At 36.4% G+C, this 24,143-nt stretch overlaps 2 protein-coding genes across 2 annotated transcripts; both read right to left on the bottom strand.

Annotated features, from left to right (window-relative positions):
• Positions 1 to 2,366: 2,366 nt before the first annotated feature.
• Positions 2,367 to 6,986, bottom strand: hspa8 (heat shock protein 8). The gene is made up of 9 exons (XM_024261705.1): positions 6,873 to 6,986; positions 5,971 to 6,181; positions 5,305 to 5,510; positions 5,013 to 5,165; positions 3,854 to 4,409; positions 3,560 to 3,762; positions 3,152 to 3,350; positions 2,849 to 3,081; positions 2,367 to 2,763 (listed from the first exon to the last, which is right to left on the bottom strand). The coding sequence occupies exons 2-9, from the start codon at positions 6,173 to 6,175 to the stop codon at positions 2,566 to 2,568; spliced, it is 1,953 nt and encodes a 650-aa protein (XP_024117473.1). The 5' UTR covers positions 6,176 to 6,181; positions 6,873 to 6,986; the 3' UTR covers positions 2,367 to 2,565.
• Positions 6,987 to 8,521: 1,535 nt separating this feature from the next.
• On the bottom strand, positions 8,522 to 22,730 carry LOC112138970 (cytotoxic and regulatory T-cell molecule). The gene is made up of 10 exons (XM_024261651.2): positions 17,774 to 22,730; positions 15,094 to 15,234; positions 14,863 to 15,015; positions 14,622 to 14,741; positions 13,798 to 13,953; positions 13,213 to 13,437; positions 10,986 to 11,054; positions 10,733 to 10,870; positions 10,501 to 10,587; positions 8,522 to 10,209 (listed from the first exon to the last, which is right to left on the bottom strand). Exons 1-10 carry the CDS (start codon positions 17,817 to 17,819, stop codon positions 10,043 to 10,045), a joined length of 1,302 nt encoding a protein of 433 aa, XP_024117419.1. The 5' UTR covers positions 17,820 to 22,730; the 3' UTR covers positions 8,522 to 10,042.
• Positions 22,731 to 24,143: the final 1,413 nt, after the last annotated feature.

The raw sequence follows: 24,143 nt of genomic DNA, 5'->3' as shown, positions 1-24,143 counted from the left end.
AATAAATAAATAAATACTAATCAATATTTTTTCTTCTGAAATGCACAAGCTTCCATAAAATGTAATTAAAATTATACATTGTAGGCAAAAGTAACAAAAATACTTAAATGATGGAACCGCAAACAAGTTACTATGGAGTGAACTTTTCTCCCAATAGTGTTAGGGCCACCATGAAAGAATATAATTATATGAGAAAGTTGCGTTTTACACAAACAAAATCATAGTTTTGTTACTTTTAAAGTTGTAATTTTACATATTTTTTTCTAAATAAAGTTGTACATTTACAAAATGTAGAGTGCAATTTATAAATTTCCAATTTTGCAATTTTAGTCCCATTTCTCTGAATTGTCTGCAACATATGGGTAAGTTAAACAGGTAATGTTCAATTGTATTTGTTGAAACATTTCAAATGTTAAACGGGACATTTTATTTTTTATTTAAAAATTGCCTTATTCTTGTATTTTTCCCTTTTTTTCCTACATTGTTACAACTTTGTACTCGTAACATTTGGGGTATTTTTCACACTGTTTTACAACTTTATTCTAGTAAAAAAAAGAAGTATTTCGACGGCAAAGGTTTTGAAGTCAAGTTTCCTATGGAGCAGGCAAAACGTACAATTTTTAAAAAATATATAACTTTCTAAATTAAGAATAAAAATAATAGATGTTTGCTTCCAAATGACATCTTTGCTTTCAAAATAATAATTTAATTCTATTTTAAATACACTCAATGTAACTGTACAGAACAGCATAAAAACAACATCATAAAATAAAAAAATTAAAAAAATAAAAAATAGTGCAAATTGAACAGATGAACCGAAATTCTTCATTGGTCAAAAGGTATATTTCTGCATTTAACTTTTATAAACCTGATTAATGTCATGTTCTTTATAACACAATTGTCTATGTAAAGCAAAAAAAAACCAAAAAAACTTTAGAATAATTTAAAAAAAAAGACTGGAGAGAACGTGTATGAAAACAGCCATGCCATAAATAATACAGTAGGAATCATAGACTTAATACTACAAAAATACAAAATGTTTTTTTTTTCAACAAAAATTTTGGTTTTGAAAACACAGGTGGGATTTTTATATTCATGGCTAACATTTAACATTATATTTTTATAATAGTATATTTTGTTTGCCATTTAATGTTTATTTTATTTTAAAATTGTGATTTTTTTTCTCATTTGATGGACAAATATTACTTAAGTCTTCACGATTTTTTTTCTCTCTTTGGTGGAGAGTTTAGCTCAAATTATCAAGTTGTCCAGTCTTGTCCTAATTGTGTTCCTAAATGAAAAAGTAATCCAACTTTCACTAACTCGTGCAGAGCATTCAATATGCCAATTATGCAACACATACAATCCAAAAAGGTACAAATGCTGAAGCTGTGGTCGGACTAGATTGAAATTAGTTTGTCGTGACGTTATTAAAGATTTAAGTGGTAAAGAATAATTTTCATGAATGCTGATGGCGTTTCCTGAGTAACAAAGTTGCAGAACACAACCAAAATTTGCCTAATGGCAGTGCAACAAGAACCAATGTATCCATCCATTTTCTTAACTTTGTGTAGCCTCTCTTTTTCAGGATCACAGAGTTGCCAGTCTGTCCCAGCTATTGTTTGGCAAATGCAGAGCACACCCTGGAAATGTCACAGTCTGGAATACAATCACACAAGGAAAATTAGAGTAATCAAAAAACCTCTGAGGACTGTTTTTATACATTTGGAGGGAGCTGGAATGCCTGTAGAACCCATGCAAACTCCACAGAGGTCCCAGCTGAGATTTAAACTGGAGCTTCCTCCCTGTGTGGCGAGAGCGCTAACCACCACCCCACTGTGCAGCCCCCAACATGAACCCAGGAGGAGAAACAAGGCCAAGTGCCTCTAAACACTGCTTGCAGCAGACACAAATATACATCTTAATTTTAAAATTCAAGACTAACTTGTAGATTTGACTAGATTTACTCCTCTTTTAAACAGAAAAAAAGAATTTAAAAAGCTACTGCATTATGAATTGGGATTGTTTTAGAAAAACTAGTGCTTTTGATACTTTAGTCCCAGTAGCCAAGCATGTATGCAATTCAAAGACCCATAATTGCAAGTTCCAACTGAGAATTTAGTAAAGCCAGATCAACTCTTTTCCAAGACGTGGTGCATTTACTAACCAACATCCCTCCAATGAGCACTTTACTACCAATTTCCTTCTAATTTTTAGTTTGGCATTTTTTCCATATGCCTCAAATAATTAGTCAACTGCCTGAGCTTCTGCAATCAAACATTAATTTAAACATCGATTTTCTGCTCCAACTTTTTGAACATCCAACAAACACTTTGTAGTTTGGTCAGTAACACAATGACAAATCAGAAGGTGGTTTCAGCTTTTATTGTAGAGTGACATGAGTATGTATAGCACCCCATGGGAAGTGACTAAGTTTTTACTTGTTCCTCAAGTCATAGCAATAAAAGAAAACTGGTTACTCATTACACTCTTTATAGATTGCATCATGCATTTAAAGAGGGTTTCTTGTCTTCTTCAAAGATCTTAGGTGAAGCCATGGAATGTTTAGTCGACTTCTTCAATGGTTGGTCCAGATGATCCACCACCAGGAGCAGCACCACCGGCTCCAGGGAAGCCACCGGGCATACCCTCTGGCATTCCTCCAGGCATGCCACCAGCACTCTGGTACAGTTTGGTGATGATGGGATTGCATACTTTCTCAAGCTCCTTCTGTTGATGCTCGTACTCATCTTTTTCAGCAGTCTGAAAAAGACAAAAACGAATTAATAAAAACAAGTAAAAAAAAAAAAAAAAAAAAGAAAGGCCATTACCCATCAACTCTCCCTACCTGGTTCTTGTCCAACCAGCTGATGACTTCATTGCACTTATCCAAGATCTTCTGTTTGTCCTCATCACTGATCTTGCCAGCAAGCTTCTCATCCTCCACAGTTGACTTCATGTTGAAAGCATAAGACTCCAGGCCATTCTTTGCAGACACCTTATCACGCTGAACATCATCTTCTGCCTTGTACTTCTCAGCTTCCTGGACCATGCGCTCAATGTCCTCTTTGCTAAGACGACCTATAGCAAAAAGATACTGTCAGAAACTGGAAACCCCTTAAACTAGCCTCTAACCTGATTGAATGCTCACCTTTGTCGTTCGTGATTGTGATCTTGTTTTCTTTGCCAGTGCTCTTATCAACAGCAGAAACATTCATGATACCGTTGGCATCAATATCGAATGTCACCTCAATCTGAGGAACACCACGAGGAGCAGGAGGAATTCCTGTCAGCTCAAACTTTCCCAGCAGGTTGTTGTCCTTTGTCATGGCACGCTCACCTTCATAAACCTGTTTTAAAAAAAAAAAAAAAAAAAAAAAAAAAAAAAAAAAAAGTCCCAGCACACTTGTTACAGGAGCCGTCTATGGAATTCAGTTTCCCATTTTGCTTAAGACATCAGGAAAGAAAAAAAATATATACACACATAGTACTGGTCAAGATACACAAAACAAGAAACCTTTCCAAAATCAACAGGTCAGAAGGATCAAGTATTACTAACCTGGATGAGCACCCCAGGCTGGTTGTCGGAGTATGTAGTGAAGGTCTGGGTTTGTTTGGTAGGAATTGTAGTATTGCGTTTGATCAAGACTGTCATCACTCCACCAGCAGTCTCGATACCCAGAGACAGTGGAGTAACATCCAGCAGCAGCAAGTCCTGAACATTCTCAGACTTGTCTCCAGACAGGATGGCAGCCTGGACAGCTGTACAAAAAGAATTGGATCCAAAATTGATTTGTGACCAAACACAGCTGTAACCAGTTCTAGTCATCTTAAACAAATTATCAAATCTTACCAGCTCCATAAGCCACAGCCTCATCAGGATTGATGCTTTTGTTGAGCTCCTTTCCATTAAAGAAGTCTTGGAGTAGTTTTTGGATCTTGGGGATACGAGTGGAGCCACCAACTAAAACGATGTCATGAATCTGACCCTTATCCATCTTAGCATCACGAAGTGACTTTTCCACAGGATCGAGGGTGCCCCGGAAAAGGTCTGCGTTAAGCTCCTCAAAACGTGCCCTGGTGATGGAGGTGTAAAAGTCGACGCCCTCGTACAAGGAATCGATTTCAATGCTTGCTTGGGTGCTGGAAGACAGAGTGCGCTTTGCCCTCTCACAAGCAGTACGAAGGCGACGAACAGCCCTCTTGTTGTCGCTGATGTCCTTCTTGTATTTGCGTTTAAACTCTGCGATAAAGTGATTAACCATGCGGTTGTCAAAATCTTCACCACCAAGATGGGTGTCTCCTGCAGTAGACTTGACCTCAAAAATGCCATCCTCGATTGTCAAGATGGAAACATCAAAGGTGCCACCACCAAGATCAAAGATGAGAACATTCCTTTCAGAGCCGACCTGAAGTTAGAGAAGAAGTTGTTCAGAGCACTTTTATTGAATTTTGAAATTGCGTTTAAACCACACTAACATAATTTGACACAAACCTAATGTTTGTAAGTGACTACCTAGTTATTTGAAAAGGATGATTAAGAGTTTGTGAATAGTCTGAGGTGTAGTAATTTGGACACCTCTAAAGCCTTTCTGAAACAATGCCACACTGTTTTTGTAAGAGGAATTCACGGCTAAATAAATAGATTCTTCTTCACATTTTCAAACATTTTGTACTGTTAGAATTACAATTCAAGCCATGACACCCAATGACAAACTATTTTAATAAGTTTGTACATTGTGTAGCAGATTTTCTAATAAGGTTCAATTTACTAAACAATTGATGTGACAATTATATTTAAACCTATTTAAACCTTTAGACAACTTAGCTTTAACATTTTATACCACTTTTTTTTTTTCTTAAAATACTTAAGTAATTTGGAATTTTAAGATTATTACACACCATCAAGATAATCCTGATAAAAAAGCACTGACTGCATTCAAGATACACCAAGGCAGCAGCTAGACTACAAAGCATGAAAATTGTCAGTTAAAGAATGGAATGTTTGAAACCTTTTTGTCCAGCCCATAGGCGATGGCAGCAGCAGTTGGTTCATTGATGATGCGAAGAACATTAAGGCCAGAGATTGTGCCTGCATCCTTGGTGGCTTGACGCTGGGAGTCATTGAAGTAGGCTGGTACTGTGATCACAGCATTATTGACCGTCTAAAACAAACAAAAAAAAAAAAGAAAAATCTATAAATAAAATAATAGTTTAACTTCAAACTTAAAAAAGGGAGAGAACTTCTATGTTACATTAAGGCAATGATCAAGACCCCCCACTAGAGGGCGAGCATCCACTTACCTTTCCAAGGTAGGCTTCTGCAATTTCCTTCATTTTTGTCAATACCATTGAAGAAATCTCCTCAGGGTAGAAGGACTTTGATTCTCCTTTGTATTCAACCTGAACCTTTGGACGACTGTTGTCATTGATTACATTAAACGGCCAATGCTTCATGTCAGACTGTACAACTTGATCATCAAATCGTCGACCAATGAGTCTCTTGGCATCTGTAAAGACATTTTAGTTATTAATGAGAGAGGCAAACATGCCAATTTGATGCGAGGCTTGCATTAAAAAAATTACTGAAGAGGGGGGAAAAAAAAGAAAACTTGCTACCCCTAGAGCTATTTTTCATCATTTTATAAGTTAATATTTTAGATTTTTGGCCATATTATTCACTCCTTGGAAACTGTGCTTTGCAATAAATGCTGAAGCGTCCTCTCAAGGGGACAAAACAGCTAAAAGTTCCACAAATCATTTAATGACGACAGCACAAACTAAGGGAAGCTTAACTGTTCCGTTTACATTTTTTAATTACAGGAGCCTTTCATAAGTAAATATATGCTTATAGAGTGCGCATGTAGCACGAGGATGTGGAAGCTGGGATTTTAAAGTTACTTCTGTTTCTCTATAGAATACATTTAACTTCAACAGTGAAATGTAAGGTAAATATACATGCACACTTACCAAAAACTGTGTTGGTGGGGTTCATTGCAACCTGGTTTTTGGCTGCATCTCCAATCAGCCTCTCTGAGTCTGTGAAGGCCACGTAACTTGGTGTGGTCCTATTTCCCTGATCGTTGGCAATGATTTCAACCTTGCCATGCTGGAATACACCGACACAGGAGTAGGTAGTTCCAAGATCAATGCCGACTGCTGGTCCCTTAGACATGCTTGCCTTTATTAAAAGAGGGAGAAAGGGGCAAGAAGCACACAACACTGATATAAATTGTGTAGTTCATATTAGATAAAATTAAATAAAAGATTTTAACCAGTAAGTATTGAAGCCTTCTCATACATGAATGCTTAAAGAACACCTCCATACAAACTGAATGCTAATCCTCAAGTTACTGTAAACCCAATAATTTTAAAATGGTTACAGGATGCTTTGTGAGGAGGTGTCCTTCAAGTCTTCACAGAAATATCCGATAAAAAAATATATATATATTCTGTGTTAAATTTCAAAAATGCCGACGAGAGAAGAAAAAAAAAATCTTGTTGGCAAAGTAAAGAATGATAACTGCAAAATTAAAATGACACGCTTCTATAAACCGAAAGGAAAAAGACAACCGGAAGTACATTTTGTAAGAGGCTGGTGTTCCAGAACATTCTCGAACGTGCTAGAATCCCCACCCCCACGTGACACAGCAGTCAAAGAACTATAAATTCTTACAATTTGAATTGTATTCAGTATGAGAAACATTAACATTTATTGTCAATCTTCACATCTTAAGTTTATTTGATAACATTGATTTTGACAATACAATTTATTAAAGACTAGCAAGAGCAAAGTTTTCGCACGAGTATTAACAAAATGAACTGATGGTAGATTTAATTACAGTTATGCTGGTTATTTAAAACATACTTACAGTGCAGATGGTCGGTGGCCGAAAGAATTTGGAAACCTGAGGCGACGGAGAGCAAACGCTACCTTTACCGGGACAAGAGGGGTAAAGAAAGCAAATGTCTGATCGAAAAACATATAAGGTTTAGGGTAACCAATCAGCATCGGAGCTATGAGTCGGCGCTAAACAGTCCACCAATGACGATCAGCATATTGGATGACGTTATCTCCATCTTCGTTCCTATTTGATAGTCAGCATTTCCTTAATCCCGGCAGAACCAAGTGTCTCAAAATGGAGGATTTACAACACCAGTTTATCTTTTTCCTTATTTTCTCACCCGTTCTCTTTCCCTTTTCTCGACAAATCAATTTTAATTTAAGTATCTGAATGGGAAAAAAATCATGGTAGACCATTCTGTTTATTTTTTAAATAATTGTATTGTTAATACTAATGGTACTGTCTGTATTGGAATTTATATAGGTAGATAAAATCGAAGATTGGACAGAAGATACTTTATTACATGTCGAATAATATCATTTCCAGGATCAAATGAATTTTATAAGCAACCAGTGGATGAATGAATAGATCCTTTCAGGTTGTGTAATCTATCCGACATCAGACAAATCTGCAGACCTTCCATTCCTCACCATCAGAAGAGCATCATGAGCTGTCTGATCGTGAAGCTGAGCTGAGAGTGGAATGGAAGAGATTTCTGCAGGAATAAAATCCTGTTCTCCTCAATGTACTTCAGCTGCTCTTTGTGTTTGTTTAGTTTTAAAGAAACTGCTTAAATGAGGAGCTAAGCTCAGATAAATCTTTGAAGTATCACAGAAAACTGGATGGCCTACTAGACTCATTCCTTTCAAGAAAAAGCCTGAAAATGATGACACCAAATAGAATCTTTGTCCAAAAAACAAGCAAGGCAAGGCAAGTTTATTTGTATAGCACATTTCATGTACAGAGACCATTCAAAGTGCTTTACATAAAACATTAAAAGAAACAATCAAAAGAAACAGAAAAATGTGATCATTAAAATAAGATTAAAAGAAAGGAAAAATATTTTAATTTAAAACAAGCATAGATAAAAAGTGCGGACGTAAACTTTTGAATACATATTAATCAAATGCAACTGAGAACAGGTGAGTCTTTAACCTGGATTTAAATACACTGAGTGTTTCAGCAGATCTAATGTTTTCTGGAAGTCTGTTCCAGATCTGTGGTGCATAGAAGCTGAATGCAGCTTCTCCATGTTTAGTTCTGACTCTAGGAACTGATAAAAGACCGGATCCAGATGACCGGAGAGGTCTGGCTGGTACATACTGGGTCAGGAGGTCAGTCATGTATTTTGGTGCTAAACCATTCAAAGCTTTATAAACCAGTAACAGAACTTTAAAGTCTATCCGACTTTGACAGACAGGTAACCAGTGTAAAGACCTCAGAACTGGACTGATGTGGTCTACTTTCTTGGTCCTTGAGAGAACCCGAGCAGCAGAGTTCTGAATAAGCTGCAGTTTCCTGATGGATTTTTTTGGTAGTCCTGTAAAAACACTGTTACAGTAATCAAGTCGACTAAAGATGAAAGCATGCACTAGTTTCTCCAGGTCCTGCTTAGACATCAGATCTTTAATCCTTGAGATATTTTTGAGATGATAATAGGCTGATTTTGTGACTGCCTTAATGTAAGCAAAGTAAAGCATGAAAAACATTTCCTCTAAAATAAAATCTGTCTCACATCCAAGACTTTAAAAAAATAAAAACTAAATGTATAGAAGTAAAATGAACTTGAAATCCAGAAGAAAAGATCTGATGTTTAATATCATAAATAGATTTTTTTTGTCTAGTTTTCTTCTATTTTTAAATTACTCAAAAAAAACTTATCAATCAAACATCCAAAATCAAGATGAATTCAGATTACAGCTCCCATGTGGGCATTCTTTATAACACGTTTTAAATTACCTTTGGCCTTTGCAGAGACTCCTTACATACAGTAACAGTCCCTAGTATTTTGTTGCAAAAAGACCCAGATTTTTAGTTTGTCCATCAATTATTTAATAATTTATACAGAAAACAAATTATAATGACATTTAAAATCTGGATAATTATTCTGCTTTTTTATTAATATTTATAGTATGTTGAGTAATTTAGAGTAAAAAGACCCAACAAAATAACAAAATGGCGCAACAGGATTCCAAATGCTGGATTTGAACCAAGTTTCTTCTAATAAAAATAAATTCTGTAGGTATGTCTGCAGTCGCCATAAGAGCAGCCACTCAATAAAGACATATATCCACAAAACCCTTAACTCAGGTTTTCACAATAGATTTGATCATTTACAGATTTTTCACAATTTTAAACAGGGATCAAGTGTTTTTGTTGTAACAGCATGCTGGTGTGGTACTTTGATGACTACAAAAAGAGATTTTCTTTAATTGTCTGCAACAAAAAAAGCCTGTTGACTGTCTTAATATTCTTAATAGTTGATCCATAACTAAACTTAAATAACTACATAAGCAAAAGTGACAAAAAATACACATAATAAATAAATAAGACAAAAAAAAGAATAGACAGCCTAACAAATGGAACATTAAAGTAAGTTAAAAAAGTGACTAAAATATATTTAAAAAAACAAATGTAAAATATAAAAAACATATTAAATAAGAATGTCACACAGTACATAATAAATAAATAAAATATGTTTAAAAAAGGCTAAACAATACACCAAAGGAATAAAAAAATAAAAAAAGGTTTCAGTATCCTCTTACACAGGCGAGTAAACTGCCATCAAATGAAACAGAAGAAAAAGAAAACTTTTGTAGTCTGTTGTAGTTTTTCCAGGATCATGCAGTTCTGATCCTCAACTTTTCTTTTTTCTTTCTTTATTTCTATATTAAAGTAAAGTTTTTCATTGTCCTAAACATGTTCATCATTCAAAAAATGTAAAGAAGTTTTATGGTTATTAATGTCCGAAGACACACTCTGACTGTAAATGCTTCAGTGAAATTGATGTGGACGTAAGCACAAAATGCACACAAACTCTCTTCAATTTTTTTCTTTAATTTTTTATAAAAAAAATAAAATACAATAAACAATTTATACTATACATTTATACACATATTTTCAAATACAACTAAATTAGTATTGGCTCACCTGTAAACACTGGACAAAAACATCACTGATAACAATACAAAATACAGTTAAAGAGAAGTCTCTTTTATGATGCCTTTGGATGCACTTGGGATTTGGCTTTGAGATTGCTCTTTTTCTGCAGTTTGCTTTGATGTTAGTGCACTTGTATTAGGAATTGAAGTTGTATTTGTTGGTTTCTCTGCAACATACTGTGTGAACGTCCCACTGGAGAGTCCTGAGACACAGAGAGACAATACATTTAGACTTTTAGCAATTTAAGAGCAAACCAGACAAATCACTGTGTACTTCGTCTGCATACTTTGCTTGGAAGATATTTTAAGTAAAAGAAGATCAAAGAAAAAATATTTTCCAATGAATGACAATTCTTCTTTTAGTGTTCCTATACAAATGGGAATATATACAACAATAATTGTTATATTTAAATACAATTATTTAATAAATATCTCACTTAAAGAGATTATTTTGTGTAAGAAAACAAAGTAGAAAGAACTGATCAGTTGTCTACCTTTGTGTCTTTGCCCTTGAAAGTTCTTGTCTTCCTGGGTTGATTTTGACTTGTTACTCTCCTCTGATGGATTGGAATCTTCATTCTCTGTAACAAAAAAAACTGTGAGATATTTTTTGTATGAATACATTAAGAAACTTGTTTTTTTTTTGCTGCGAGTTTTGTGCAACACACATAATTGTTAAAGAAAAAGTATTTTTCAACACAAAAAATGGGAGTGTAGAGTACTTACCTCGCCTCCAAGCAAAATGGGCTCTCTTCAACTTGATACCAAAAAAACCCACGACGACCATCAGGGCAACGATCAGACAAGTGACCAAGAGAATCAATATAGCAGGACTTCTTTGACTTTCTTTTTTCATAAAGATCCCTGTAAACGGACAAAGTAACATATTACTTATATTTAGAAGCTGCTATTCATCTGTAAAATTCACAAAACCGCTATGCTGTTTGCTTCTCAGTGGTCAAGAGTGTTCGGCCTTTACCTGTTGAGTTCCTGTCTGTGCTGTTAGATGGGATGACGAGCTCTGAAACTGCAGATTCAGCTGTTCCACCTTTAGTGATTTGGAGAGAACACAAGGTAAAGCCCACTTGTTACACTACAGAGCTCAAATTTAATTAAAAGCCTGATTGTTTCCATATATTTATTAACTAGAACTCTAAAGAGATGTGAGAAACTTTCTTTGTGTTTGTCTTTTACAGACCCACTCCAATGAAATTGTCTTTTTTTGGATTTTTAAAAGGTGTTTGTAGCATTTTTCTCATACTAGAGGAGCTATATAAAAAAATATACAATTAAAACTCAGTTTCTAAGTATTTCTCAGAAAACTGGATGCTAGAAAATGCGCAGACTAATGATGCAGACTGAAATAGGCATGCCAAAGTCTCTTCTCCCTGTGTGTGAGACATGATGATGATTTGTGTTGTAGTGAATTGCAATTCACCACTGGATTGATCCAATATTTGTCATCATTATTTTTGTGCCACTATTGTTAGCGCACAAACAGCTCTCATTGATGGTAAAGGGAGCGGTGTTGCTCTGCGCAAACTTGTCCCGTCCACAACTCAAAACTGTATTTTTAATTAGCTTCTTCTGCTGTGCAGAAAATATGTCTTAAAAAAACAACAAATGTTTTTTGGATTTTGGCTAAAAAACCTTATAATTAAAAAGTCACTGAGAACGATTTTACAAAAGAAAAAATATATAGTTGGAGTGGCACTTTAATGGATCAGTAGAGGGTGCTGCAACAACTGAAGCTTATCATATTCTTTACATTTGCACTAGTGTACTTTATTCTCAAAACCACCACAAGGTGTCACCAGAAAAACGTATGAATGATATAAATACTTTTAATTGGATAGTTCATAGAGTTTGTTGCCTCATTTAGGCCATTGTTGCTGATTGTAGATGATTCTAGAAAAAAATCTATGTGTAAGAAAGGAACTGGTGATTATAAGATATATGAAGTGTTTTTAAATAAAGTATTACATTTATTAAAAATGCATGAAGAGAGAATCTGACATATTATTTTAGAAGCTTGAAAATGTTTAAATGTTTACTAAAAACTCATTATTTGATTGCAAACTGTTCAATTGATATGTGTGATAGTATCTGAGCAGGTCAAGAGTTCTTTTTAGTTATACATTAAGCTCTTAATTAAGCACTGCAGGAAGCCAACAAAGCTAGCATGTTGCAAAAAACTATCTTAACTCAGAATAAGCCAGAGAAACATCAGTAGATGCCAAATTTGCCAAAAAGGCTAACATGTTGCTAAAATTCTAGCTTATCTCAGAACGAGCCCCAAAAACCTCAGTAGATGCTAAATTAGCCAAAAAGGCTAACATGTTGCTAAAATACTAACTTAACCCAGAATTACCCCCCCCCCCCCAAATCAGTAAATGCCAAATTAGCCAAAAAAAAAACTTATATATTGCTAAAATACTAGCTTTACTCCATAGTAGCCCAAACATCCTCATTAGATGTGAAATTATAGTCAAAAACAGCATGGTGATGAAATACTAGCTAAACTCAAGAATAGCCCAAAAAAGCTTCAGTAGATGCTAAATTAGTCAAAAACATTAGCAAATTGCTAAAATACTAGCTAAATTCAAAATTAGCCTCGATAGCATTAATGTCCTGAACATGCTGAATGTTTTGAAACTGCATAAATTGCACACATATATCTGAGGCATTATGTGAAAAACTGCAAAAAATGGCTAAAATGTATTCACTCATGTATTTTATTGTCAAGCACACCACAAGGTCACACGACGAAAAGGAACTGTCATTTATTTGATTTATATATATGATCAAGAGTTTTTTTGGAGAAACTAAAATCAAAGTGAGCTCTTAATCTGAACTGAATTGGTGACTTTCTTAATTCTTGGTGACTCTTAGAGTTTTAAATTTACTCTTAATTTATTACTGAAGGAAACACATTTTGTGTCATCACAAACGCAAAGGTAAAAAGAAATCAGATTTATGGTAAAATAGTCCAATCTGTACCTTGCAACCCACAAACTTAAAGATCTCTGCAATCCTTTTGCTTTTTTTTAGATTATAAGGAAATAAATAGTTTATTTTTTACAGATTAGGAATTAATGCCAAAGTGCAGCATCATCAACAATTCTCTTAAATATCTTGATGTCAAAGTTTGTGCTTACAAACCATCAAAAATCAACATGAAAACTTAGAGAAAGAATGGTTCTTACCAGTAGAACTGAGAAGGGGGACTTCAGATGTGCCAGGGCTTAGAGGAAGTCTACTGAGGAACTTCTTGCTCTCTGCTGTCCAGGAAGAAGCTGACTGATGTGAAGGATCTTCGGACACAGATGACAGCTCGTTCTTGTCTGTTGTACTCAGTCTGAGTCCATCAGCTGTTGTCCTTATAAACAGAGTTGTGGATGGACTCGTAGTTGTAGGAATTGATGTTTTTGCTGTTAGAAAAAAAAATAATTAACTGGCCAATCCAAGCATTCATTCAGGATAATGTTTTATCTATATGTCATGAACAAATCTGCATTTAAAAAAAATTATATATCTCTGTTATCAGAAATATTTCACAACACATCAACAAACAAAACAAAAGCAAGTTTGGATTATTAATTCTTGTTGATTGTAATCATGTGTTCTTGTCAACAAAAAGTAACTGCACTTTTTATGATAAGAAAACTACACTTTCTCTGCTTCACAATTCTGAAATTATGTGAATTAGAATTTACAGCCAATAGAATTTTGACACGCCAGCAGAAAAGCCATAATTCAAAACAGTATAAGATGAAAGGACTTGTACTTACGGTTTTGTCCTATCGTGACAAAATCCATGAAAGTCTGCGAATGCACATCTGGATGTTGAATGCGGCATTTCACCTTGTATCTTCTCATCACTGGCAACACTTGCAGAAATGCAGTGGATTCATAGATTCTGTTTCTCTGTCGGACATGTTCATGAACTGTAGAACAAAACACAATATATATATAAATTAATAAATTATAACATTTACTACTCTATCAGGAAAGCTAAGAACGACACAATCAAATTAACAGTTTTGTAGCTTGAACTACTTCTTATTACAAATTTAAATATTACATTTTTTAGTAAAGGTAGTAGAGATTTTTTTCTATGGTTTCTAAGATTCTGTTGCAGTTTTTACTATAAATTTTCCAAACATGAAGTTTCTAAACATAGTGGCACATATTTTTTTCCGTTTAAGACAAGAATAGGTATGAATTGCATACATTTATTCTTATAGTGGAGGGGTCCCCAAACTTTTTCTTGTGAGGGCCACATAGTGTAACTGTTGTGGGGCTGGGGTCGATTTCTAGGCTAATTTTTCCAGAGTGCACATAACCAAATTTAAATAATCCCTTTCTTTGATCTTCACAGAAAATTATACTAAAGAATTTCAAGAATTAAACCTATAACCACAATATATTAACTTTATGTATAAAAATCATGGGTCTCCGATATAGTTTGAGCGCTAAATGTGGAGGTGGGCCGGATCCGGCCTGCGGGCCATAGTTTGGGGACTCCTTTTATAGAAGCTTCAAACATTTTTTGTTTTACCCAATACTTTATATCTGAAGTTTACTGTTTATTGACATTTTTTACCAAGCTTACCATTAAATTCCGGGCCAGAGTCAAAACTCCAAAGGATCTGTGGTGGGTGATGGTTCGCCTTAGCACGACATTTAACCAAAGTCTTTTCTTTAAGCTTTATGAGGGAGATTCTGGGAATACCTTTAAAGGAATGGATAAACAAACGTTATTTTAGGATTTTTTCATCCAATGTGAACGCAGAAATAGGTGGAATTGTTTGTGGAAGATGCTGGATGACTTCTTCCTATACAGTTCTTCCTACCTAACACGGTCAGCTCCACTTTCGTCTCAGTGATTTTCTGGTCGTAGTACGTGCACGTGTAATTGCCTCCATCTTTGAAGGTGACTTTGGAAATACTGATGGAGAATTCTGTCTTAGACAGCTTGATGATGGAGTATCTTTTGTCCTTCAATCCTGAAAATAGGCACATCTGATTAATTCTCAAGTTTGGAAATTTATTTAATGTTTTTATTGACTAAACTGCAAGAGCACCTTGGGTGTGATTAAAGAAAATGACAAATCCATCTGGATTCCTCCACTCCACATGGTTCTTTTGTGGATCGGTGATATGGCAGGTCAGGTTGACTGTTTGGCCCCTCATGACTGTCACACGGTTCCATGTTGCAACTGAAACTGATGTCAAAACACAGTCCAAATATTAAAAAAAGCACTTTTCAATAGACCAGGGGTCTACAACCTGCATCCTCTGGAGCCATACGTGGCTTTTTGGTTAAAATACAATGTTTTAAAAATGATTAAAATTAACTTGTAAAGGAAAAAGTAAGTAAGTAGTAAAGTAAACAAAAATTAAATTAACTTAAACTTTATTCAACTCATTCACAAACATTTGAAGGACGGTATGAATCCTTTGAGGATCCTAACAATAGTAGCCGTAATCCTCTGCAATCCATCAAGCTATGGAAGGACTTTTGTGCCTATTTATTGCAAGCAGGCTTTTTAAGACTTTTAGGTTCTGAGATTTTGGCTAAAAATGTCATAATCATAATTAAAACACTACTGGGAATGTTTTTTTAAATAATAAAAGTTTCATAGAAGGACTTTAAGAATAAAACTTAGTTATTTGCAAATAAAATTATTCAACATTTGCTTTAAAAACCATTTTTGCTTTCAAAAACATTTTTTTCGCTCGCAAACTTCTTTTTTTGCTCTCAAAAAATATTTTGCCACTTTTTCTTTGCGTAAAGAAATATTTTTGCGATTGCAGCACAAACGTTTTTAGATAAGTTGTGCTTCATCTCTCTTTTGCCCTATCTTTGGGTTAATATGTTTGTGTTTCATGCCAGTCTGCTGATCGGTCCAGATAAACACTTGTGTTGCAATCGAAAAAAAAAAAATGTAAGCAAAACAATAAAGTTTTTGAAAGCACATGTTTTATATTTTCTTTGGCTAATCATGAAGTTTTTTTCTTAATACTTCACATTTTGTTTGCAATTTAGAAAATGTTTATCTCAAAACTGTGACTTTTGCTTGCAATGTGGTGGCACAAAAATCACTCCATATAGTCCTTTGAAGTTTATCAAAGTCATACTGACACATTTTGACTTAATTTGAGCTTCATTTCTCACAGAATATCAATTTATTGTCAGTAAGCACAACCAGAATTAAAGCTACATTAAGTAACGATCCACTGGATTATAAAGCAGATCTTCTATTCTTGAACAAATTCAAAGATTTAAAGTGTGCCTCATGGTTTTAATGTACGGTAGAGCTCAACTAATTAGCACTGATTTAGTTTTGTTGGTTATATTTATGAATTTGTGGCTGAATTGCACCAGAAACAGTCAAATAAAAAGTTTTTTTTTATATCTTTGATGACTTTATACTTTCTACTGCATTTGTTGCATCAACATGATCCTATGGTGTAGGAAGTCTTTTATTTTGAAAGGAAGTCATGCAAAGCTGTCAAAAGTTATAAACTATTTCATATTTTTTTAAAAAGCTATTTTCCCATCATCTTTATATTTTATTTATTCAAAAAAACCACAATAGTTTATTTAGATGTATCATGTAAGTAGCAAAAACATAAATATAAACCAGTAGAAGACTTTGTGGCTCCTACTGGTTGGTGAGAATGGACCTGAATGGCTCTTTTAGTGTTGCAGATCCCCACAATAACTCATCAGTCGGACTTGGAAAAGGACAAAACATGTTGACACCACGTTTTTCCACAAACCCACTTATCTTTACCATAACTGCCCCTACGCTGGTGTGACTGTGAGCACGGAGGTGGTTAATATTCGCACTGTGACTATAAAAGGTACAGCCGCCACCCCCACGGCGACATGTTTTAACATTTCCCCTCGTCGCAGGAAGTGATGTGGTTACTTTTGCTGCCTAAAGAGAAAGTAACAGTAAAAAGAGACCGAGCTAACTTTAGATTTTTATGTAGGCTGTTGATGGGGGCTTCAGGTTTTTTTTTTCCTTCTGTAACCTGTTAAACTAATTTAAAATCTGATGTACAAAGTCACGTTGGTGGAATTTATTGAGTTTTGGACAGCTTATTATTTGAGGAGGTGTCTTTGGGAGTTGTTGCTAGAATGCAAAATACATTTTTTGATGTACATTTATAGACATATTCCTACGTATAAAGAAAATTATACCAAATTATACATACGTTTTTTTTGCTGGTAATATGGTATTAAAGGTTAAGTGGAGCTCCACTGTAACTTCTCCATGTATAAACATGGACTTACTTTGAATGAATTTGTTGATCTCAACAGAAATACCAAGAAAATACTGTATTACATGTGACTAAAAGGCCACAATATGGCATATAAGTGTATGCATGTAGAGTTTCCTGAAGTCATTTATTGTGAACAAGTTCTTCAGTGTTTAAATATTTTTGGTTCAAATATATATATTTAAGATGAAATATATGAAGTATAAAGTTGTGTTAGCTTTTTTCTAGTTTAAACACTCATTAAAAAAAAAACATAAATATACTGCCTTTTTTTCTCAAATACATTTAACAGACAAAAAATGTCCTTTTACTACTAAAGGGACATTGAACTAGGAAATAAAAGAACACTTTCCAACAAATTTTACACAAAATCACACTGTAAATAAATAAAAATAGATTAAACAATAATTCATTATTGACTTCATCATCATTGCCGTAAAAAAAAAAATGTCTGCGTATTTTAAGACTCACCCTTTAAAAGCAGCAAGAAGACACTGAAGTGTAGTCTGACTTCCATTTCTGTCTCTGACAATCACACTTCACTCTGCTGTTTCCTCAACATTTTATGTGTTTGAACCAGAGTGGGGGACATTCCGTGACATCACAGATCTGTGGTTTCCAACACTCTGTTCCCCCGTTCCGTCTACACTCAAATGAAACCCGAAAGAGCAGAAAAGGGTCAAGAGCAGAAGTGATCAAATCAAATAAAAAACACTTTTATAAAGCCCCTCGAGTAAAACCAACTGCTCCAAAGAATAAAAATGTAAAACTTAAAACCAAAACAAAGTCACATAAAAGCCCCCAGTCCACCAACCGCCACTCTTCGACATTATTCATTGAAAATATAAACAAGAATAGAGATAGAAATGTGGATAGATGCTAAGATTCCACTGTAATGACCCTCTTCACTGAAAAGGCTTAGACACTGATGTGAGGATCCCTGTCAGGAACATAAAAGAGTTAAAACAAAAAAAATAAAGTTTACAATAAACCTAAAAACAACAAGAATATGAAAAATCATTAAAAGTAGACAGAAAATGCAGGAGACCGGTATTAAAGGCTGAAATGTAAACGTTTAATGAATAAACTTGAACAAGACAAACAACAAAACAAATACGAGAACCAAAATGGGGATACACCAGAGCAGAGCACATGACCCGGCAAAGAAGAACTGAAAATCAGACACTTCAATAAGCTGAAATGAAGACAGCTGTGAATCATGAAACTGGAGTGACGGGGGGATAATTCAGAACATGACCAGAAACCATAACTGACAAAAGCAAAGTTCACAACTCTCACACATGATGCTGGATGAAACAAACTAATAACAAGAAAGGATCCCATCAAATAATTTCAAGTTTAAATAAAAACATTTCAAAGTTCTGATGAATGGTCTTTTTTTTTTGTATTATGACCAAGTTCTACAGCTCTGAGGTTCAATGAGATGGTTCCACAGACGAGGACCGTAATAACTAAATGAGGCCAAATGCTAAAAAAAGAAGAAGAAAAAAAACAAATAAAAAAAAAGCACATGGTCCATCAGGGCTCAAAATCATGTTAGATAAATATGAAGGCATAAGAACATTAAAGGGGTCATACCACAATTTTCTTCAGCTTTTCAGAGTAAACTATATCCACATATATAATCATATATCACCTTGGGAACACTAAAAAACTTTTTTTTTATGAAATATGAGTAATTCTTGTGGTCCGTTTTAATACACAGAATGAAAATAGCTCAATCTCTGAGGCTCCACTTTTCGCTCCTTGTCGGCCCCGCCCATTTCACAACATCATCCTTGAGCCTGACCGAGCCTCCTCAGCGTGAACAAACTTTGTAAACAAAACCATGTGACTAAAGATGTCTTTAGTCATTTACCAGCAGCTATAGGGACGGGTCAAAACCAAGCAGAAGAGAAGATGGATGCGAGGCTGAAAAATCTTGCCAATATTTTTCCCTTTCTCTTTGAGCGTCTGTATGAAGGGCAGGTTCAACACTGTTTACAGCGGAGGAATCCTGCATGACGGTTACTGGGTAGCTACGGCTACAGATACACACGCTAATAAGTGCTAATAAGAGTTTGTGACATGTAGATTATTGGTAGAATCAATGTGGATCATGTTAAAAGTTGTTTTTTTGGATTCATCCTACCACATTTTAATGAGTGTCTGTGTCTCATCATTGTGAATTATGACATTGTTTTTAAGAGAATTCTGTTGGAAATACAATAGAGCTTTTAAGATGACGTGACGGCCTGCGCGCAGCAAGACACAGAAAAGCGAGGTATATGTTTTTAGTGATGTTAAATGAAACGTTCTAATAAGTAAACGGTTGAAGTTATATTTTCCTTTTGGCTTTTTCAAGAAGAAAAAGGTAATCTATGAACAAGCAAAAGCAGGAAGAAAACGAGACTGTGGATGCATTTGTTACTGCGCTGTATGGATTAGCAGAACACTGGGGCTACAGGACGCCTCATGCTTATTTGTGATCGACTTGTGGTTGGTCTGTCCAGTAAACGGCTTGACCCGGATCTTATCCTGGAGAAAGCTATCAACAAAGCATGACAGAGCGAAGAAGTGGAAAGGAAGCAATCTTCACTTCAAGGTGAAGCCAAATGTTAACAAAAATCAGCATAAAGGTTAAAACCAAATAACATAAAGACTTTAAACAGAGCAAACCATGGAGGAATCAGCCCAATAAACCAAATGCACAGAGTCATAAGTGTGGCAGATCCAAAACGTGAGTGTCCGGCTAATGAAACTGTATGCCATGCATGCCGAAAAAAAGGACATTACATAAGAATATGCAAAAATAAAAAGACTTTGCATGAAGTGGAAGAAGATGTTAATCCTTTATTCCTTGGTAGCGTTACCAGCAATGGAGAGCCGTGGATGGTAGACATCCACATAATAGACACAGTATCTGATATGACAGTTTTGCCACTCCAGGAGCTCAAGAAGATCTTCAAAAACCCCACTCATCAAAAATCAACCAAGCTTCTGCTAAAACCTGGGAGAATGCCATCAAACATTCTTGGATACACAGAATTGAGATTACAGACAGGAGACAAAGAAGCAGGAGAGGATGTGTAAATCTTGAAACCCCTTCACACACCACTGCTGGGAACACCAGCTATTCACAAGATAGAGCTAGTTGCTCGCTGAGACAACCATTGAGACACTAAAAGTCAGCTACCCAAAACTGTGCTGGGGCCTTGGTGAAGTGAAGCAGCCAAATGGTATCAAGTTAAGGCCAGATGCTCAGCCTTTCTCATTAAAGGCACCTCGGAGAGTTTCATTGCCTCTCGTGGACAAAATTAAGAAAAAAACTGCCCTGTAGCATTGCTTCTGCTCTGGAACATTTACAGAATAGACTGTCAGAAGTCATTGACAGTGGAGGGTGTGGTTTGCCACATGGACGATGTGCTGGTCTGGGGAAGAACACAAGAGGAGGAGGTTGCAGGAGGCAGGATTTCATTGAATGTGTAAAAATGTGACCTGTCAAAGCAAAAAGGGACCTTCCTAGGTCATGGCATCAAAGCCGGTGACATCAGTCCTGACCCAAGCAACAAAAAAGCTGTGAGAAAAACCATCTGAGAACCACCAAGTGTTTCCAAACAGTGAAGTTTCCTTGGAACCGTTAATCAGCTGAGAAAGTTCAACCTCTGAGACCTTCATTCTAAAAAGAACCACTGGGTGTGGGGTGTCGACCAGGTTCAAGCATTCAAAGATCTAAACGATTATTTGTCTTCACCTCCAGTTTTGGCCATGTATGATCCAAATCAGGACAGCATATTTTGGGGAGATGCATCATCATACGGACTGGGGAGCATCCTACTCCAGAAATGGGAGAATGACTGGCGACCTGTGGCTCAGATCTCACAAGCTCTCACGGAAACAGAGCAGAGATATACCCAAATAGAGAAAACAAAGCGCTAGTCCTCACTTGGGCTTGTGAAAGGTTAAGAAAGCATTGGAAAGCAGTTCCAAATCGAGACTGACCACAAACCGCTCCTGAGCTTGTTAGGGTCTCAAAAGTTAGATGCTCTTCCATCACAGATCCAACGGTTCAAGATGCTCCTCATGCGTTATTCCTACTCCGTATCGCATGTGGCAGGAAAGAGTTTGTGGAGGGCAGACATGTTATCACATGCTCCCATAACACATAATGAAACACCAGAGGACAAGGAGTTGTTGGAAGAAGCAGATATATATGTGGACATTATAATGGAGAACTTGCCAACAAGCATCTCCTACTTGGAGCACCTGAGACAAGAGACTAAACTAGACTGTGTTTGTGCAAAAGTGATGCAACTCTGCAAGCAAGAATGGCCGTCACACTACAGCGGTGATCCAGGATTTAGACCCTACTGGGTGGAACGAGCATCACTCTCAGTACATGATGGACTGCTACTCAAGGGTGAAAGACTTGTTATCCCTTCATCAATGAAAAATGACATGCTCGCAATGGTCACCAAGGAGTAGTGAAATGCCAGGAACAAAAACTAGGAGCAGATTTGTTCACGCTGGGAACTAAAACTTACCCTCTAGAACTTGAGTGTGCTTCAAGATTTGTGCAAATGGCTTTGGTTACTGCCACAAAGCAGCTGGAGCAGCTGGTGAAAGATAATGGACCGCGATTCTCTGGAGCTATTTTTGCAGAGTATGCACAATCTTAAGGATTTCATCACATCACAAGCTGCCCAAAATATCCACAAAGTAATGGTGAAGCTAAACGAGCAGTCAAGACCATAAAAGATCTCTTGAAGAAAGCTGATGATCCCCATCTTGGACTGCTTGCATATAGCTCTAGTCCACTGCAGAATGGATACAGCCCTGCTCAGCTTCTCATGGGGAGAAGGCTTTGCACCATGGTGCAGACATTTCCAGCCCTACTAAAACAAGCTCTTCCAAACATGGAAGTTGATTCCCAACAGGATAAAAGGGGTAGAATCAAAGATGCACAGCAGTACAACCAGTGTCATTGAGCACGGGACCATGACCAACCAGGACAAGAAGTGGGGATACCAGATCAAGGATCAAGCAGAACTGTAGCCAGCAGCCACTCAACTCCATGCTAATTCATGGTTGATGGACCCCATGGAACTTGAAGAAGAAACCGTTGTCAACTTGTTGCCATGAAGACTTCACCTTAACATAGCAAGAGCAACACAGAGGAACTGCTTTCAGGTTGGGCTCAAGAACCACTAACTGAGGCCTTGATCCAGGAATCATCTGAACTGACATCCTACCCCAGAACCAGGTCTGGGAGAGTTGTTGTAAAACCAACTAGACTGGACTAACAGATTACGTAAATAAGAAATAAGTAAAAAAGATCAATTTAAGTTTTCAGTGATGTTGGTAAACAAAAATGGGTATTGATTGTGTGGTTTTTAGTTAGTGATCCGATCAAAGTGGGGAGCTGGGATTTTGCAGGCTAGTCTCTATAGCACGCACCCTCAAACTCCTGGGGTAAAAGGTCAGCTGTGCAGAAGAGCCTTTCAAAACGTCACTGAGGCTGTGGAGAAAGCCTTAAGATGGCCTTTGATCCGGAGGGTGATCCGTGGAGTAGTGGGCCACTTGGACACAAGTCAGAGGCTGATCACCTCAGCAAGGGGGTTTGTTGATCAAAGACTCGAAACACCCCATGACCTCGGGTTCATCACTGAGGATGTGTCCAAGTAGCATCTAATGGTGTTTTTAGGAACTAAATTACCTCCCTTCACTTGTTTCCTACTGACAGCTGCACAGTAGGAGACAAGAACCTGGAGAAACCAGAGACTGTCTTTGGGAGAAACAGAAAGTTAAAACATCATCAGACTGCAGAAGTTAAAGCTCTCACCACTATGATTGGGAACTCTTGTTCCAATGAAACATGGGTCTGGGATTCCCCAGCTCTGTCTCCGATTTCTACCAGGAATCAGAGGAACCTCAAGACTCCTCCAGAACGTGTGGAGGAAAAAAAGATGGCTGCAAACAGCCACCAGCAGGGGGCAGCACCAGGACAGTTTGCAGGATTTTTAGCTCCTCCTTCCTCCACTGGGAAGCAAAGCCAGGTGTCCTGCAAGACAGTCCTACAGCCTGCCAACTATAATGGAAACTCTAATACCTAGAAATACAAAACCTTCAAATAAATCTAAAAAAAGATGCTGAACAAGTGATTCTGGTCTGACATCAGACACATTTTCTAAAACGACCCTCTGCATTTACACGGACTTGGGACTGGCACAAGAAAACACCGGATTGTGCTGTCTTGTGGTTGCATTAAGTTTTAGAAAGAGCATGTTTCTAGAACAGCGTCTCATCATACATAGATACATACATTGACATAGATTGATTTTCTAAAACGACCCTCTGCATTTACCCGGACTTGGGACCGGCACCTGAAAGCACTGGATTGTGCTTTCCTGTGGTTGCATTGAGTTTTAGAAACCCAGTTTTTCTAAAACCGCATCTTTTAATGCCTCTGTTGCTGAAGCAGCTGATGCTAAAGTAACAGAGGCATTAAGAGATGCTAAAACAACAGATGCAAAGATGTAGCAGATGCAAATGTTGTTTTTTATATTTGATATACATACGTTTCGTTAAATGCAAAATTAAACTGGGAAATACCTGTATATTTACTAATAAAAAGTCTTTCTTTACTGTGACTCATACAGGCATGTCTCTGAAATCTCACTGGTTAATTCTGTTTTAACATGTTGAGATTTTCTTCTGAGCATTAAAATTATTATTATTTTTTTTTTACTGTCTTTGCAAAGGCAAACCGGAGCGCCCGGAGAAAACCTTTAAATCATGTTTTTGTCCTTTTTTTCTTACATTGACACTTTAGCATGAAGCT

Source organism: Oryzias melastigma, linkage group LG14, assembly GCF_002922805.2.
Source record: "Oryzias melastigma strain HK-1 linkage group LG14, ASM292280v2, whole genome shotgun sequence".
Taxonomy (NCBI): domain Eukaryota; kingdom Metazoa; phylum Chordata; class Actinopteri; order Beloniformes; family Adrianichthyidae; genus Oryzias; species Oryzias melastigma.
The sequence above is the reverse complement of the archived record's forward strand: the minus strand, read 5'-3'. Positions and strand labels throughout refer to the sequence as shown.

Excerpts from the sequence above, each read along its gene's own strand:
- hspa8 (XM_024261705.1), bottom strand. The coding sequence starts at position 6,175 with ATGTCTAAGGGACCAGCAGTCGGCATTGATCTTGGAACTACCTACTCC. Across the intron at positions 5,166-5,304 it reads CAGAAGCCTACCTTGGAAAG|ACGGTCAATAATGCTGTGAT; the intron begins GTAAGTGGATGC and ends TGTTTGTTTTAG. Across the intron at positions 2,764-2,848 it reads GCTGGTTGGACAAGAACCAG|ACTGCTGAAAAAGATGAGTA; the intron begins GTAGGGAGAGTT and ends TGTCTTTTTCAG.
- LOC112138970 (XM_024261651.2), bottom strand. The coding sequence starts at position 17,819 with ATGGAAGTCAGACTACACTTCAGTGTCTTCTTGCTGCTTTTAAAGG. Across the intron at positions 11,055-13,212 it reads CCCCCTTCTCAGTTCTACTG|GTGGAACAGCTGAATCTGCA; the intron begins GTAAGAACCATT and ends AAATCACTAAAG. Across the intron at positions 10,210-10,500 it reads TCAAGGGCAAAGACACAAAG|GACTCTCCAGTGGGACGTTC; the intron begins GTAGACAACTGA and ends TCTGTGTCTCAG.